General features: G+C 42.1%; 1 protein-coding gene across 3 annotated transcripts; it reads right to left on the bottom strand.

Annotated features, from left to right (window-relative positions):
• Window positions 1–1,354: 1,354 nt before the first annotated feature.
• LOC129475809 (variable charge X-linked protein 3-like) lies at window positions 1,355–11,737 on the bottom strand. 3 transcript variants are annotated; one of them, XM_063635215.1, is made up of 3 exons: window positions 11,415–11,737; window positions 10,952–11,222; window positions 1,355–1,578 (listed from the first exon to the last, which is right to left on the bottom strand). In XM_063635215.1, exons 1-3 carry the CDS (start codon window positions 11,514–11,516, stop codon window positions 1,454–1,456), a joined length of 498 nt encoding a protein of 165 aa, XP_063491285.1. In that variant the 5' UTR covers window positions 11,517–11,737; the 3' UTR covers window positions 1,355–1,453. The 3 variants fall into 3 exon arrangements, with proteins under 3 accessions (XP_063491285.1, XP_055124258.1, XP_055124170.1); XM_055268283.2 differs by lacking the exons at window positions 10,952–11,222; window positions 11,415–11,737 and adding an exon at window positions 1,952–2,305 and having other exon boundaries at window positions 1,355–1,759; XM_055268195.2 differs by lacking the exon at window positions 1,355–1,578 and having other exon boundaries at window positions 10,818–11,222; window positions 11,415–11,724.
• Between the last annotated feature and the right edge of the window lie 566 nt (window positions 11,738–12,303).

A 12,303-nucleotide genomic window follows, 5' to 3' on the forward strand; every position in this document is an offset into this window, starting at 1 on the left:
AAGTTAGTGCTTTACATCTCAAACCCTTATTATATGGAAATTCATATTTCCATCATCACATATAAGTTTAACGTGCTATTCATTATAAGATTAAAGGGCATGAGTTATTCTGTCCGTGTAATTAGTAACAACTGGAAATTAAATTGTGATAATTTTGTACTCTTTTCTTCTTAAAATGATAATTTCCTTGCTCCTTTTGCCTGAGAACCATGCTTGAAAAATACTAATGCCTTACCTTCTAAAAGAAATGATTATATATAATATATAAATATAAATATGTTTTATATATGTATTTATACATATATATTTATATATAATCTACACAGAAACATAAAAATACATATATTAATATATAAATATGTATAGTAGGTTCTAGTATATATAGAAAAGACCTATGTATTTCTAACATGTGTATATATAATCTATACCTATATATTTATATTTGTATATATATAAATATATAATCCATATTTCTGTATTTGTATTTATATATTTTATATATAAATATATATAACCTATATAGGTTTGTATATAGTAAATATAGTTGCACATTATATTTTATTTACATATATTTGTATACACTAAATTCTACCATATATAGAAAAGACCTGTGTATTTCTAATGTATGGAAATATGGAATGTACTTTTTGTCTCTTCAGTTGCAAAAATAAAAAGGCTTTTATCAAATAGATATATTTTGCTCTGCTTTGAATTTTTCTTCTTAATTATATTAGATTGTAGGGAGGGAACGCTGAAAGGAAAGACGATGGAAAGGATTCTTCCATTGGTTTCTATAAACGAAAACGTATTTTAACAATGAAACCTAAGCAGGTAGAATCCAGTTCTTGGTACTTGGTGTATGTGCTAGCAAGATTGCATGAAGAAACAAACCTTACAAGAAGCGGAGTCATCCTGTGAAGGGGAAATTTTTCTCCAGTGCTCAGCCATGACGCAATCCTTATCCTCCTGTCTAGCTAACTGTGATCTGTTCCTCTGACCTCAACCCCGCGGGACCCCACTTCCCTCCCTCCCCACACACCACCTCTTCCTCCCTCCCTCCTTCCCCACGCACCACCTCTTCCTCCCTCCCTCCTTCCCCACACACCACCTCTTCCTTCTTTCCTTTCTCCCTCCCCACACACCACCTCTTCCTCCCTCCCTCCCCACACACCACCTCTTCCTCCCTCCCTCCCTCCCTCCCCACACACCACCTCTTCCTTCCTCCCTCCCTCCCCACACACCTCCTCTTCCTCCCTCCCTCCCCACACACCTCCTCTTCCTCCCTCCCTCCCCACACACCTCCTCTTCCTCCCTCCCTCCCTCCCCACCACCAGACAACATGGAGTCACTCAGATCAGTTTGCAACACATTCATTTTATTGTTCTCACCAAGCTAAGCACCCTGCTGGTGAGATTTCTGAGGTCTGGCGGCTGGGCCTGAACTTAGTGGCTGCTCAGGGAGCTAGGGGTGTAGTTGGCCACCCCTCACTCAGTGGTTCCTCCAGCTCGGTCTCCTCACTCAGTGGTTCCTCCAGCTTGGTCTCCTGACTCAGTGGGTCGTGCTGGGTCCCCTCGCTCACTAGCTCTGCCAGTGGCAGCTCGTACTGAAGGAACTCCTGGCTGGGCTGGTCACTGGGGCCGGGTGTCACTGGCCCGCTCCCCGCCTCAGGTGCCATCACAGCCGCCATCTTTTTTGTGGCCCTTTTCTTCCCGCCTCTCCTTCCACGGGCTGCTTTCCCCTTCGTGGCCACCTTGGTAGTCTGGAAGGACAACAGGGAGATCACAGAAGGGCTCTGGTTTAGGGACGAGGGTGGAGGAGGCTGGGAACAGGGACGTGTCCTCAGAAGCGGTGCGGGCCGGGTTGGGGGGTTGTGCCAGGTGAGGACCAGAGAGGATTCTTGTGAGGAAGGAGGCGAGGGGAAGACGAGGAGGAGCTTGGGAGGGTCACTCACCTTCTTCTTCGGGCGACTGGGGCTCAGCTCGAGGGAGGACTTGCTCTTTCGTGACTCCTTGGCCGTGGCCGGAGGTCTGGAGGCTCTCGGCTTTGGACTCATCTTCCGCCGCTCAACGTCTCCCAACGGTCGACTAACTCCAGGCTGCCTGGCCTCCCTGTATATACCCCTCCCGTGATCCAGGACAATGAGGCGATCACGTCACTGAGCTGTGATTGGTCAACACTCCACTACCCAGCCAATGGTAGCCCTGGGCAGGAAGGAAGGCTTTACACGTCACAAAGCACCATCAGGACATGGTGGAGGAAGTCGGGGTGGGGGTGACATCTGATGAGGAATGCAAGGTGCTCTGGTTGGAGAAAGGGAGATTTGGGTTAGCACCCCTGAAGATAGTTCCCAAACTGACATGTCACCCCTCCTAAACTCCCCATGTTCAATTTTGGCAGATCATGTGGCAAGGGAGGATATTTCCACCACATGTTTCCCCTGGAACCCCCATTCAGTGGTACATTCTGTTCCTCCACACCTGCCATCATTACCCAGTTTCTCTATGACCTACCTAAAATCCCTCCATGCTAACTGGGATGGATGGAGGGCTATACGAAGACGTCAATCATCCCTCTCTCCTACAAATTCCTCTGCTACACCTTGAGGATCATTCACTTCTTGGATGCCATGAAAGAACTTTTCCATCTCACATACTTCTCCCAGCATCCACACAGTGCCTCACAATTTTTCATTCTCATGGTTTAAAGCACTGGCTTCCAGAGGTCAAGATCAGCAAACACACTCGCTCAGCTGGGTATCTGTATCAGGCTGGGTTCCTCCACACGTTTAAAAAGCTAGTCTCTGCATATTTGTACATGTCCTTTATGTTATAGAGAAGCATTTATTTGTATAGTAAAACTTATAAGTATTTTCTCTTTCATTAAAAAAAAACTGTTGAGCCCCGTCTATGGGCAAGAGACACTATTACCAGAGTATTAATGGTATGAAAAATACACCTTGTCTTTCTCATGAGGGCCTTAAAGTGTTGGAGATAAGAAGGTGAATTTTTAAAATTACAGAAATAAATATATAGCTAATAATTTTCATAAATACTATAAAGGGATATCAAAATGTTCCCGGGGAGATTCTATAATCTATAGAGTTGGTGTATATGGGCAAGAAATGATGTTGGAGCTACTGTCTGAAGGATGACTTGGTGTCCATTATGTGTGTGTGCGGGATAAGGGGTTTGGGGTGGGAGGAAGGCGAGGTGGATGGCAGAACTGAGTGTGTGCTGGTAGCCGAAGTAGGTGGTTTCCTTCTGACTTCTATATTTAGAGTCGAGCTTAGAAAATCTTTCTACATCCCCAAATTCTATCAATGTTTATCTATATTTTATAATGTATTTATTATTATTTTTTTACTTGCATTTCCATCTTGAAATGTATTTGCTATAGGATGTGAGGCAGGGATCTAGTTATCTAATTGCTGTTTTGCTGATGTTGCTTTTTCCCATCAAATGGTTAGCTTGCCCTTTTAATATTAAAAGATAGCCTCATCATATATTAAATTCTGGTAAATACACTGGTCTCATGTGCCTATAAAATAATGTCAATGAAATTAGAATTAACTTATACACAGAAATAATGCATGTAATTTTAGTCATAAAAATGCAAAAGTGTATCATAAAATATCAGGTCTTTAATAGATGTTATGAGTACTCATATTAAAGATATGACTGAGATAAAAGTAAGATTTTTTTTAAAAGATCACTTTACCATGGCACTCTTTCTAGAATCTTCATGGAAGGATTTTGCCTTCTTCACGGTCGTCTATTAGGCTGGTGCAAAAGTAACTGCGGTTTTGGCCATGTCACCATATTATGAAAGCTCCTTTTGGCAGAAATCCATTTATTTCTACTTTTCTTATTCATCCTGAATATCTAACAGGTTTCTTTTTTATACAGCACTCATTAATGTATCCATCTCAATAAACAAAGAGCTCATGTCCTTGGGGTAGACAAGCTTTTATAAACCGTGCACAAAAACACTAACCTTGCAGTTAAAGATTGTAAATTGTTGCTGCCTGATAACAAACAACCTCATAGCAATGAAAATGAGCTAACCACCACTACACACAACATTGGCGAATCTCACAAACATAACACTAAGCAAAAGAAGCCAGATCCAAAAGAGTAATTATTCTATGATTTAATTTACTGAGTATCAAAAAGATACTGAACTGGTCTGTGGTGCAGTCACAATTGGGAGGCTGGTGGAGAGGAAGCAGAGGAGTTAGTGGTGAGAGGATCTGCTTGCCAGATTCTTGACCATTTTTCAATAATGGAGGTACATGCACAGGTGTGTTCTCTTGTGATAATTCATCAAGCTGTATATGAATTATTGTGCACTTGTCTGTATGTATGTTATCTTTCCATATAAATGGTAAACACAGCAAAAAATGGCATGTTAGTAGTGCATTTAATGACGTGGAAAATTATTCCATAGAGTCCAAGAATGTAAACTTCAATAACTCAGAGTAATCTCTGACTGCTTTGAGTTTTTAAAAAGTTTTAGGGATCCCTTATCTAATTTATTTTTTAATCTCATTTCTCTTTTATATATACACAAAATTGGTGTAAGCAAATAAACAAAAAAGTGCTGTTTGAATAAGTATAAAATACAAATTATAAATGATAAGAAAATATTGTATCATCTGTTTAAATCACGATGTTTACTTAGTCTCCTTCGGAGGCCAACAACAGGGGTGTGTCTTATCATTGAAGGTCTCTTAGATACAAGGAAATGTAGTGGCTATTTGATTATTGAGATTTCCCAAAGCAACACAAGACACTTTTTTTTTTTTTTTCTGAGACAGAGTCTCACTCTGTCACCCAGGCTGGAGAGCAGTGGTGTGATCTCGGCTCACTGCAACCTCCGCCTCCTGGGTTCAAGCAATTCTTGTGCCTCAACCTTCAGAGTAGCTGGAATTACAGGCAGGCACCACCACACCTGGCTAATTTTTGTATTTTTGGTAGAGACAGGGTTTCACCATGTTGGCCAGGCTGGCCTTGAACTCCTGACCTCAAGGAATCTGCCCACCTCAACCTCCCAAAGTGCTGGAATTACAGGCATGAGTCACTACACCCAGTCACAAGACACCTTCTTTACAGGACACAGAAATTACAGGACAGGCCATGAATCCAGAGTGAATTCAGATAGTGCTCCTATTGAGGCCAGATGAGAACTGAAGAAACAGAAGCAAAAGGATTGAGGAGGCATTGAGTAAATAGCAGTTCCTGATGGGCATTGGATAAATACATAAATAAAAATTTAAGTAAATAGTAACAAAAATAGGAATTTACACACACAAGAATAAAAATGAAACTTCTCTTGGTCATTCTATCAAAATTGTGAGTGAAGCTTCCCTCCCAAGTATTGCCACTCCTGTTGAATCATGGAGGTCTAATTAGCTATTTTGCAGGAAGGAACATCTTTGTCTATGAGTAGGTAAAGTCAAAGAAAAGAATTTAGTGAAAATCTATGTTTATTGAAAACTAGAATTATAGGTACATTGCTAATTAGTTCAGAATAACCCATTTAAGTTGCTATATATCCAAAAATACTACTAGGGCTTATTGGAAACATTCATCATTGTGCTACAACCTGACACATTTCATTTGGTTGATTTGTGTATAGGAATGCTCAAATTTTCTTCTCAATCCTTCAGTGCAAATGGATATAAAAACTCCCAGCTCAGGGACAGGCGAAGTGGCTCACACCTGTAATTCCAGCACTTTGGGAGGCCAAGTTGGGAGGATCTCTTGAGGCCCGGAGTTCAGTTTAAGATGAGCTTGGTAATACAGCGAGATCTTGTTCTCTACAAAAATATACAAAAATTAGCCAGGCATGGTGGTGTGCACCCGAAGTCCCAGCTACTTGGGAGGCTGAGGTAGGAGGATCACTTGAGCCTAGGAGTTCTAGGCTGCAGTGAACTAGGATCATGCTACTGCCCTCCAGCCTGGGTGACAGAGCAAGATTCCATCTCAAAGAGGAAAGGAAGAAAAAAAGAAAAAAAGAAGGAAAGAAGAAAGAAGGAAGGAAGGAAGGAAGGAAGGAAGGAAGGAAAAGAAAAAATTGCAGTGAGCCAGGATCGTGCCACTGCGCTCCAGCCTGGGTGACAGAGCAAGACTCTATCTCAAAAAACAAAGAAGAAGGAAAGAAGGAAGGAAGGAAGGAAGGGAGGAAGGAAGGAAGGAAGGAAGGAAGGGAGGAAGGAAGGAAGGAAGGAAGGAAGGAAGGAAGGAAGGAAAGAAGAAAGAAAGGAAAAGAAATAATTGCAGTGAGCCAGGATCATGCCACTGCACTCCAGCCTGGGTGACAGAGCAAGAATCTATCTCAAAAAACAAAGAAGAAGGAAGGAAGGAAGGAAGGAAGGAAGGAAGGAAAAAGAAAAGAAAGGAAAGGAAAAGAAAAGAAAAGAAAAAATTGCAGTGAGCCCGGATCGTGCCACTGGACTCCAGCCTGGGTGACAGAGCAAGACTCTATCTCAAAAACGAAAGAAGAAAGAAAGAGGAAGGAAGGAAGGAAGGAAGGAAGGAAGGAAGGAAGGAAGGAAAAAGAAAAGAAAAAAGAAAAGATCTTCCCAGTTCACATTCTGAGGTACTAGTAAGTTACATGGAGAAAACCAAGAAAATGCCCTGAGACTAATTAAGTTGAATTCATGATACTTTATTTGCTTTGTCTTTGTTCAAATGGACCATTGGTGACAATGGCTGCAACAGGGAGGATTTTGTGTAAAGACTTTTTAAATGGAGTCAGTTTCTTTTATGAGAAAATTACAAAGTCCAATGCATGTTAGGGATGGGAAGTCTTCAGCTGTTATTTCAGCTTGGTTACTTTCATTCCTCCTCTTGCAAGAACTTTGCTATATGAAGAGGATCGTTGTTACTGAGTTCTGTCATGTTTAGCAGAGTGAAAATAAAATCCAAAGAATGCATAAACATTATCATGCTATTTTTTCGTAACCCTTTTAAACTGTTGCTCAATTTGATGTTAACAAAAGCAGGCATTCATAGTCTTGTACCATTAGAAAATTTATTCTGTTGGCAACAAAAACAAAACCCAACAATCCCTTGTAGATATATGCATTGGAACATCAGTAGTTGCCTTCCAGGATATATTTCCCCATTGATTCATCCACTTTGATGTGTGATTCTGTTCATGTTCTTATCCTCTAATTTTATCCCCATGTAGCCAGCACAGCATCTATGAAATAGCTGATGCTATGTGCAGCTCCATGGGATACCTGATGAAACCACAGGCAATCCCTGTACCCCTACTGGTGACCAGCTCAGGAATCGGGCAAGTAAACTTATTGTTGCTAATAAGATGAGGAAGAATGTCTTCTGCAAGGCTCTTGTGAGATGTGTTTTCCTAACTAGTAGATATACACAAGAGGAGACGGTCTCTCTGCCTCCACATCACATATTTCTCCCCATGTCATGCCCAGAACTGCACAGCAACCTTGGTGAACCAAGCTGTATTAGGGTTCTCTGGAGGGATAAAACTGATAAGATAGATGCATATATGAAAGGAAGTTTATTAAGGAGAATTGACTCACATGATCACAAGGTAAAGTCCCGCGATAGGCCATCTGCAAGTTGAGGAGCAAGGAAGTCAGTGGTGGATCAGTCCGAGTCCCAAAACCTCAAAAGTAGGGAAGCCGACAGTGCACCCCTCAGTCTGTGGCCAAAGGCCCAAGAGCCCCTGGCAAACCACTGGTGTAAGTCCAAGAGTCCAAAAGCTGAAGAACCTGGAGTCTGACGTTCGACGGCAGGAAGCATCTAGCACAGGAGAAAGATTAAGGCTGGAATACTCAGCCAGTCTGTTCCTTCCAGTTCCTTCTGCCTGCTTTATTCTAGCCACAATGGAGGCTGATTTGATGCTACCCACCCAGAGTGAGGGTGGGTCTGCCTCTCCCAATGCACTGACTCAAATGTTAATCTCCTTTGGCAACATCCTCACAGACACACCCAGGAACAATACTTTACATCCTATTTCCTGTAGTCTAATGAGACAGAGACATATGTATGTATACATCATCTCATGCTTAGCTCTTTAATGTGTACAAGGTGTTTTCAAATTTTCCCACCGTCTTTGACAGCTGAGAATCTCAAGATCACCTGTTGTTCATGACTGTTGTCAAGGGGATCCTCCCTTTAGGGACACAGGAAGATTTGCCTATAATGCCAGGAAGCTTTGATATCTATTATTTTATTATAAAAATCAGCTACAGCTTTGCTGCTATATTACTTCAGGTCTTTACTCATTCCACTGGTTATTTTAATCCTGAGCTTGTGTGTAGTTGGAGAAGGAGGAAAAATATTTAACACTCTTATTAACTAATTTAACTGTGTATATAACATGTAGAATAAAGAAAGACTTAAAGGAAGATGTAGTATTTGTGAATGCTCCAACAAATTAAAATATTATTTAAAATATTGATTTCTGATTAAACCACTTATTGTCTATAATGAATTAAAACAGTTTGTGAAAATAAATTCACTGATATTTTTGCATTTATAATTTCAAAATCACAGTAACTTTCTGAAGCTGAAAATGCCTGAAACACAAGTCTGCCAATCACCACAATAAAACATGAAGCCCCAATGAAAGAGCTAGTCAGGATGGGTTCCCAACAAATAACAGTTGAAGCTCCTACTGCCATGAAATGATGAAAGAAACAAGGTTTAAGTGCCATGGATAATTTTTTCAATGCCAAAAGAATCATCACAGACTGTTTTGGCTTGCAGAGTTTGAATGGAAATATGGCATTAAAATAAGGTGCACAAAATTAGTTCTTGAATGTAATTTTGAAACACATTGCAACATTGCTCCCTAATATACACCAACCCCAAGAGTGACCACTGACAAGATGAGTTTATTTTAGTTTTATGCTGTCATTATGGAAAAAACTATAGCAGAAAGTTCACCAATTTCCCTTTGGAAAGAGATATACAACCACAGCCAATAGGCTTTCCTAAAAGACAGCAGGAGCTTTTCGTTCTGACTTGTTTCCCATCCATAACATACAAATATTGATTGTTCAGGGTCAATACAGCCTTGCAAATAAACAGGCTTTGAGTTATACCAAGCATGCTCATCCTTATGTGGTATTTCCATATAAGAAATACAAAAGAAATATACCACAGAATGATGGTGTTCAGGACATGGGCAACGCCCTGTTTCTGTGGTATAGCGTCCTAGGTTTCTTAGGATTCCATAGGAGGAAGCTACAAGTTCAACATGCAAAGCTCTGAAATCCCTTCCTAAGCTAATGAAGTGAAGCCCTGACCACACCAAGGAAAGGATGAAACAGAACCCATTTGTTGTTTCTCAAATGATGCTACCATCTCTTCAAAGCCACCATTAATTTTAGCATCTTTAAAGCTTTCAGAACAATCTATGTAACAAGTGAAAACTGCCTATAAAGTTAGTGCTTTACATCTCAAACCCTTATTATATGGAAATTCATATTTCCATCATCACATATAAGTTTAACGTGCTATTCATTATAAGATTAAAGGGCATGAGTTATTCTGTCCGTGTAATTAGTAACAACTGGAAATTAAATTGTGATAATTTTGTACTCTTTTCTTCTTAAAATGATAATTTCCTTGCTCCTTTTGCCTGAGAACCATGCTTGAAAAATACTAATGCCTTACCTTCTAAAAGAAATGATTATATATAATATATAAATATAAATATGTTTTATATATGTATTTATACATATATATTTATATATAATCTACACAGAAACATAAAAATACATATATTAATATATAAATATGTATAGTAGGTTCTAGTATATATAGAAAAGACCTATGTATTTCTAACATGTGTATATATAATCTATATCTATATATTTATATTTGTATATATATAAATATATAATCCATATTTCTGTATTTGTATTTATATATTTTATATATAAATATATATAACCTATATAGGTTTGTATATAGTAAATATAGTTGCACATTATATTTTATTTACATATATTTGTATACACTAAATTCTACCATATATAGAAAAGACCTGTGTATTTCTAATGTATGGAAATATGGAATGTACTTTTTGTCTCTTCAGTTGCAAAAATAAAAAGGCTTTTATCAAATAGATATATTTTGCTCTGCTTTGAATTTTTCTTCTTAATTATATTAGATTGTAGGGAGGGGACGCTGAAAGGAAAGACGATGGAAAGGATTCTTCCATTGGTTTCTATAAACGAAAACGTATTTTAACAATGAAACCTAAGCAGGTAGAATCCAGTTCTTGGTACTTGGTGTATGTGCTAGCAAGATTGCATGAAGAAACAAACCTTACAAGAAGCGGAGTCATCCTGTGAAGGGGAAATTTTTCTCCAGTGCTCAGCCATGACGCAATCCTTATCCTCCTGTCTAGCTAACTGTGATCTGTTCCTCTGACCTCAACCCCGCGGGACCCCACTTCCCTCCCTCCCCACACACCACCTCTTCCTCCCTCCCTCCTTCCCCACGCACCACCTCTTCCTCCCTCCCTCCTTCCCCACGCACCACCTCTTCCTCCCTCCCTCCTTCCCCACACACCACCTCTTCCTTCTTTCCTTTCTCCCTCCCCACACACCACCTCTTCCTCCCTCCCTCCCCACACACCACCTCTTCCTCCCTCCCTCCCTCCCTCCCCACACACCACCTCTTCCTTCCTCCCTCCCTCCCCACACACCTCCTCTTCCTCCCTCCCTCCCCACACACCTCCTCTTCCTCCCTCCCTCCCCACACACCTCCTCTTCCTCCCTCCCTCCCTCCCCACCACCAGACAACATGGAGTCACTCAGATCAGTTTGCAACACATTCATTTTATTGTTCTCACCAAGCTAAGCACCCTGCTGGTGAGATTTCTGAGGTCTGGCGGCTGGGCCTGAACTTAGTGGCTGCTCAGGGAGCTAGGGGTGTAGTTGGCCACCCCTCACTCAGTGGTTCCTCCAGCTCGGTCTCCTCACTCAGTGGTTCCTCCAGCTTGGTCTCCTGACTCAGTGGGTCGTGCTGGGTCCCCTCGCTCACTAGCTCTGCCAGTGGCAGCTCGTACTGAAGGAACTCCTGGCTGGGCTGGTCACTGGGGCCGGGTGTCACTGGCCCGCTCCCCGCCTCAGGTGCCGTCACAGCCGCCATCTTTTTTGTGGCCCTTTTCTTCCCGCCTCTCCTTCCACGGGCTGCTTTCCCCTTCGTGGCCACCTTGGTAGTCTGGAAGGACAACAGGGAGATCACAGAAGGGCTCTGGTTTAGGGACGAGGGTGGAGGAGGCTGGGAACAGGGACGTGTCCTCAGAAGCGGTGCGGGCCGGGTTGGGGGGTTGTGCCAGGTGAGGACCAGAGAGGATTCTTGTGAGGAAGGAGGCGAGGGGAAGACGAGGAGGAGCTTGGGAGGGTCACTCACCTTCTTCTTCGGGCGACTGGGGCTCAGCTCGAGGGAGGACTTGCTCTTTCGTGACTCCTTGGCCGTGGCCGGAGGTCTGGAGGCTCTCGGCTTTGGACTCATCTTCCGCCGCTCAACGTCTCCCAACGGTCGACTAACTCCAGGCTGCCTGGCCTCCCTGTATATACCCCTCCCGTGATCCAGGACAATGAGGCGATCACGTCACTGAGCTGTGATTGGTCAACACTCCACTACCCAGCCAATGGTAGCCCTGGGCAGGAAGGAAGGCTTTACACGTCACAAAGCACCATCAGGACATGGTGGAGGAAGTCGGGGTGGGGGTGACATCTGATGAGGAATGCAAGGTGCTCTGGTTGGAGAAAGGGAGATTTGGGTTAGCACCCCTGAAGATAGTTCCCAAACTGACATGTCACCCCTCCTAAACTCCCCATGTTCAATTTTGGCAGATCATGTGGCAAGGGAGGATATTTCCACCACATGTTTCCCCTGGAACCCCCATTCAGTGGTACATTCTGTTCCTCCACACCTGCCATCATTACCCAGTTTCTCTATGACCTACCTAAAATCCCTCCATGCTAACTGGGATGGATGGAGGGCTATACGAAGACGTCAATCATCCCTCTCTCCTACAAATTCCTCTGCTACACCTTGAGGATCATTCACTTCTTGGATGCCATGAAAGAACTTTTCCATCTCACATACTTCTCCCAGCATCCACACAGTGCCTCACAATTTTTCATTCTCATGGTTTAAAGCACTGGCTTCCAGAGGTCAAGATCAGCAAACACACTCGCTCAGCTGGGTATCTGTATCAGGCTGGGTTCCTCCACACGTTTAAAAAGCTAGTCTCTGCATATTTGTACATGTCCTTTATGTTATAGAGAAGCAT

This window comes from Symphalangus syndactylus, chromosome X (assembly GCF_028878055.3).
Source record: "Symphalangus syndactylus isolate Jambi chromosome X, NHGRI_mSymSyn1-v2.1_pri, whole genome shotgun sequence".
Taxonomy (NCBI): domain Eukaryota; kingdom Metazoa; phylum Chordata; class Mammalia; order Primates; family Hylobatidae; genus Symphalangus; species Symphalangus syndactylus.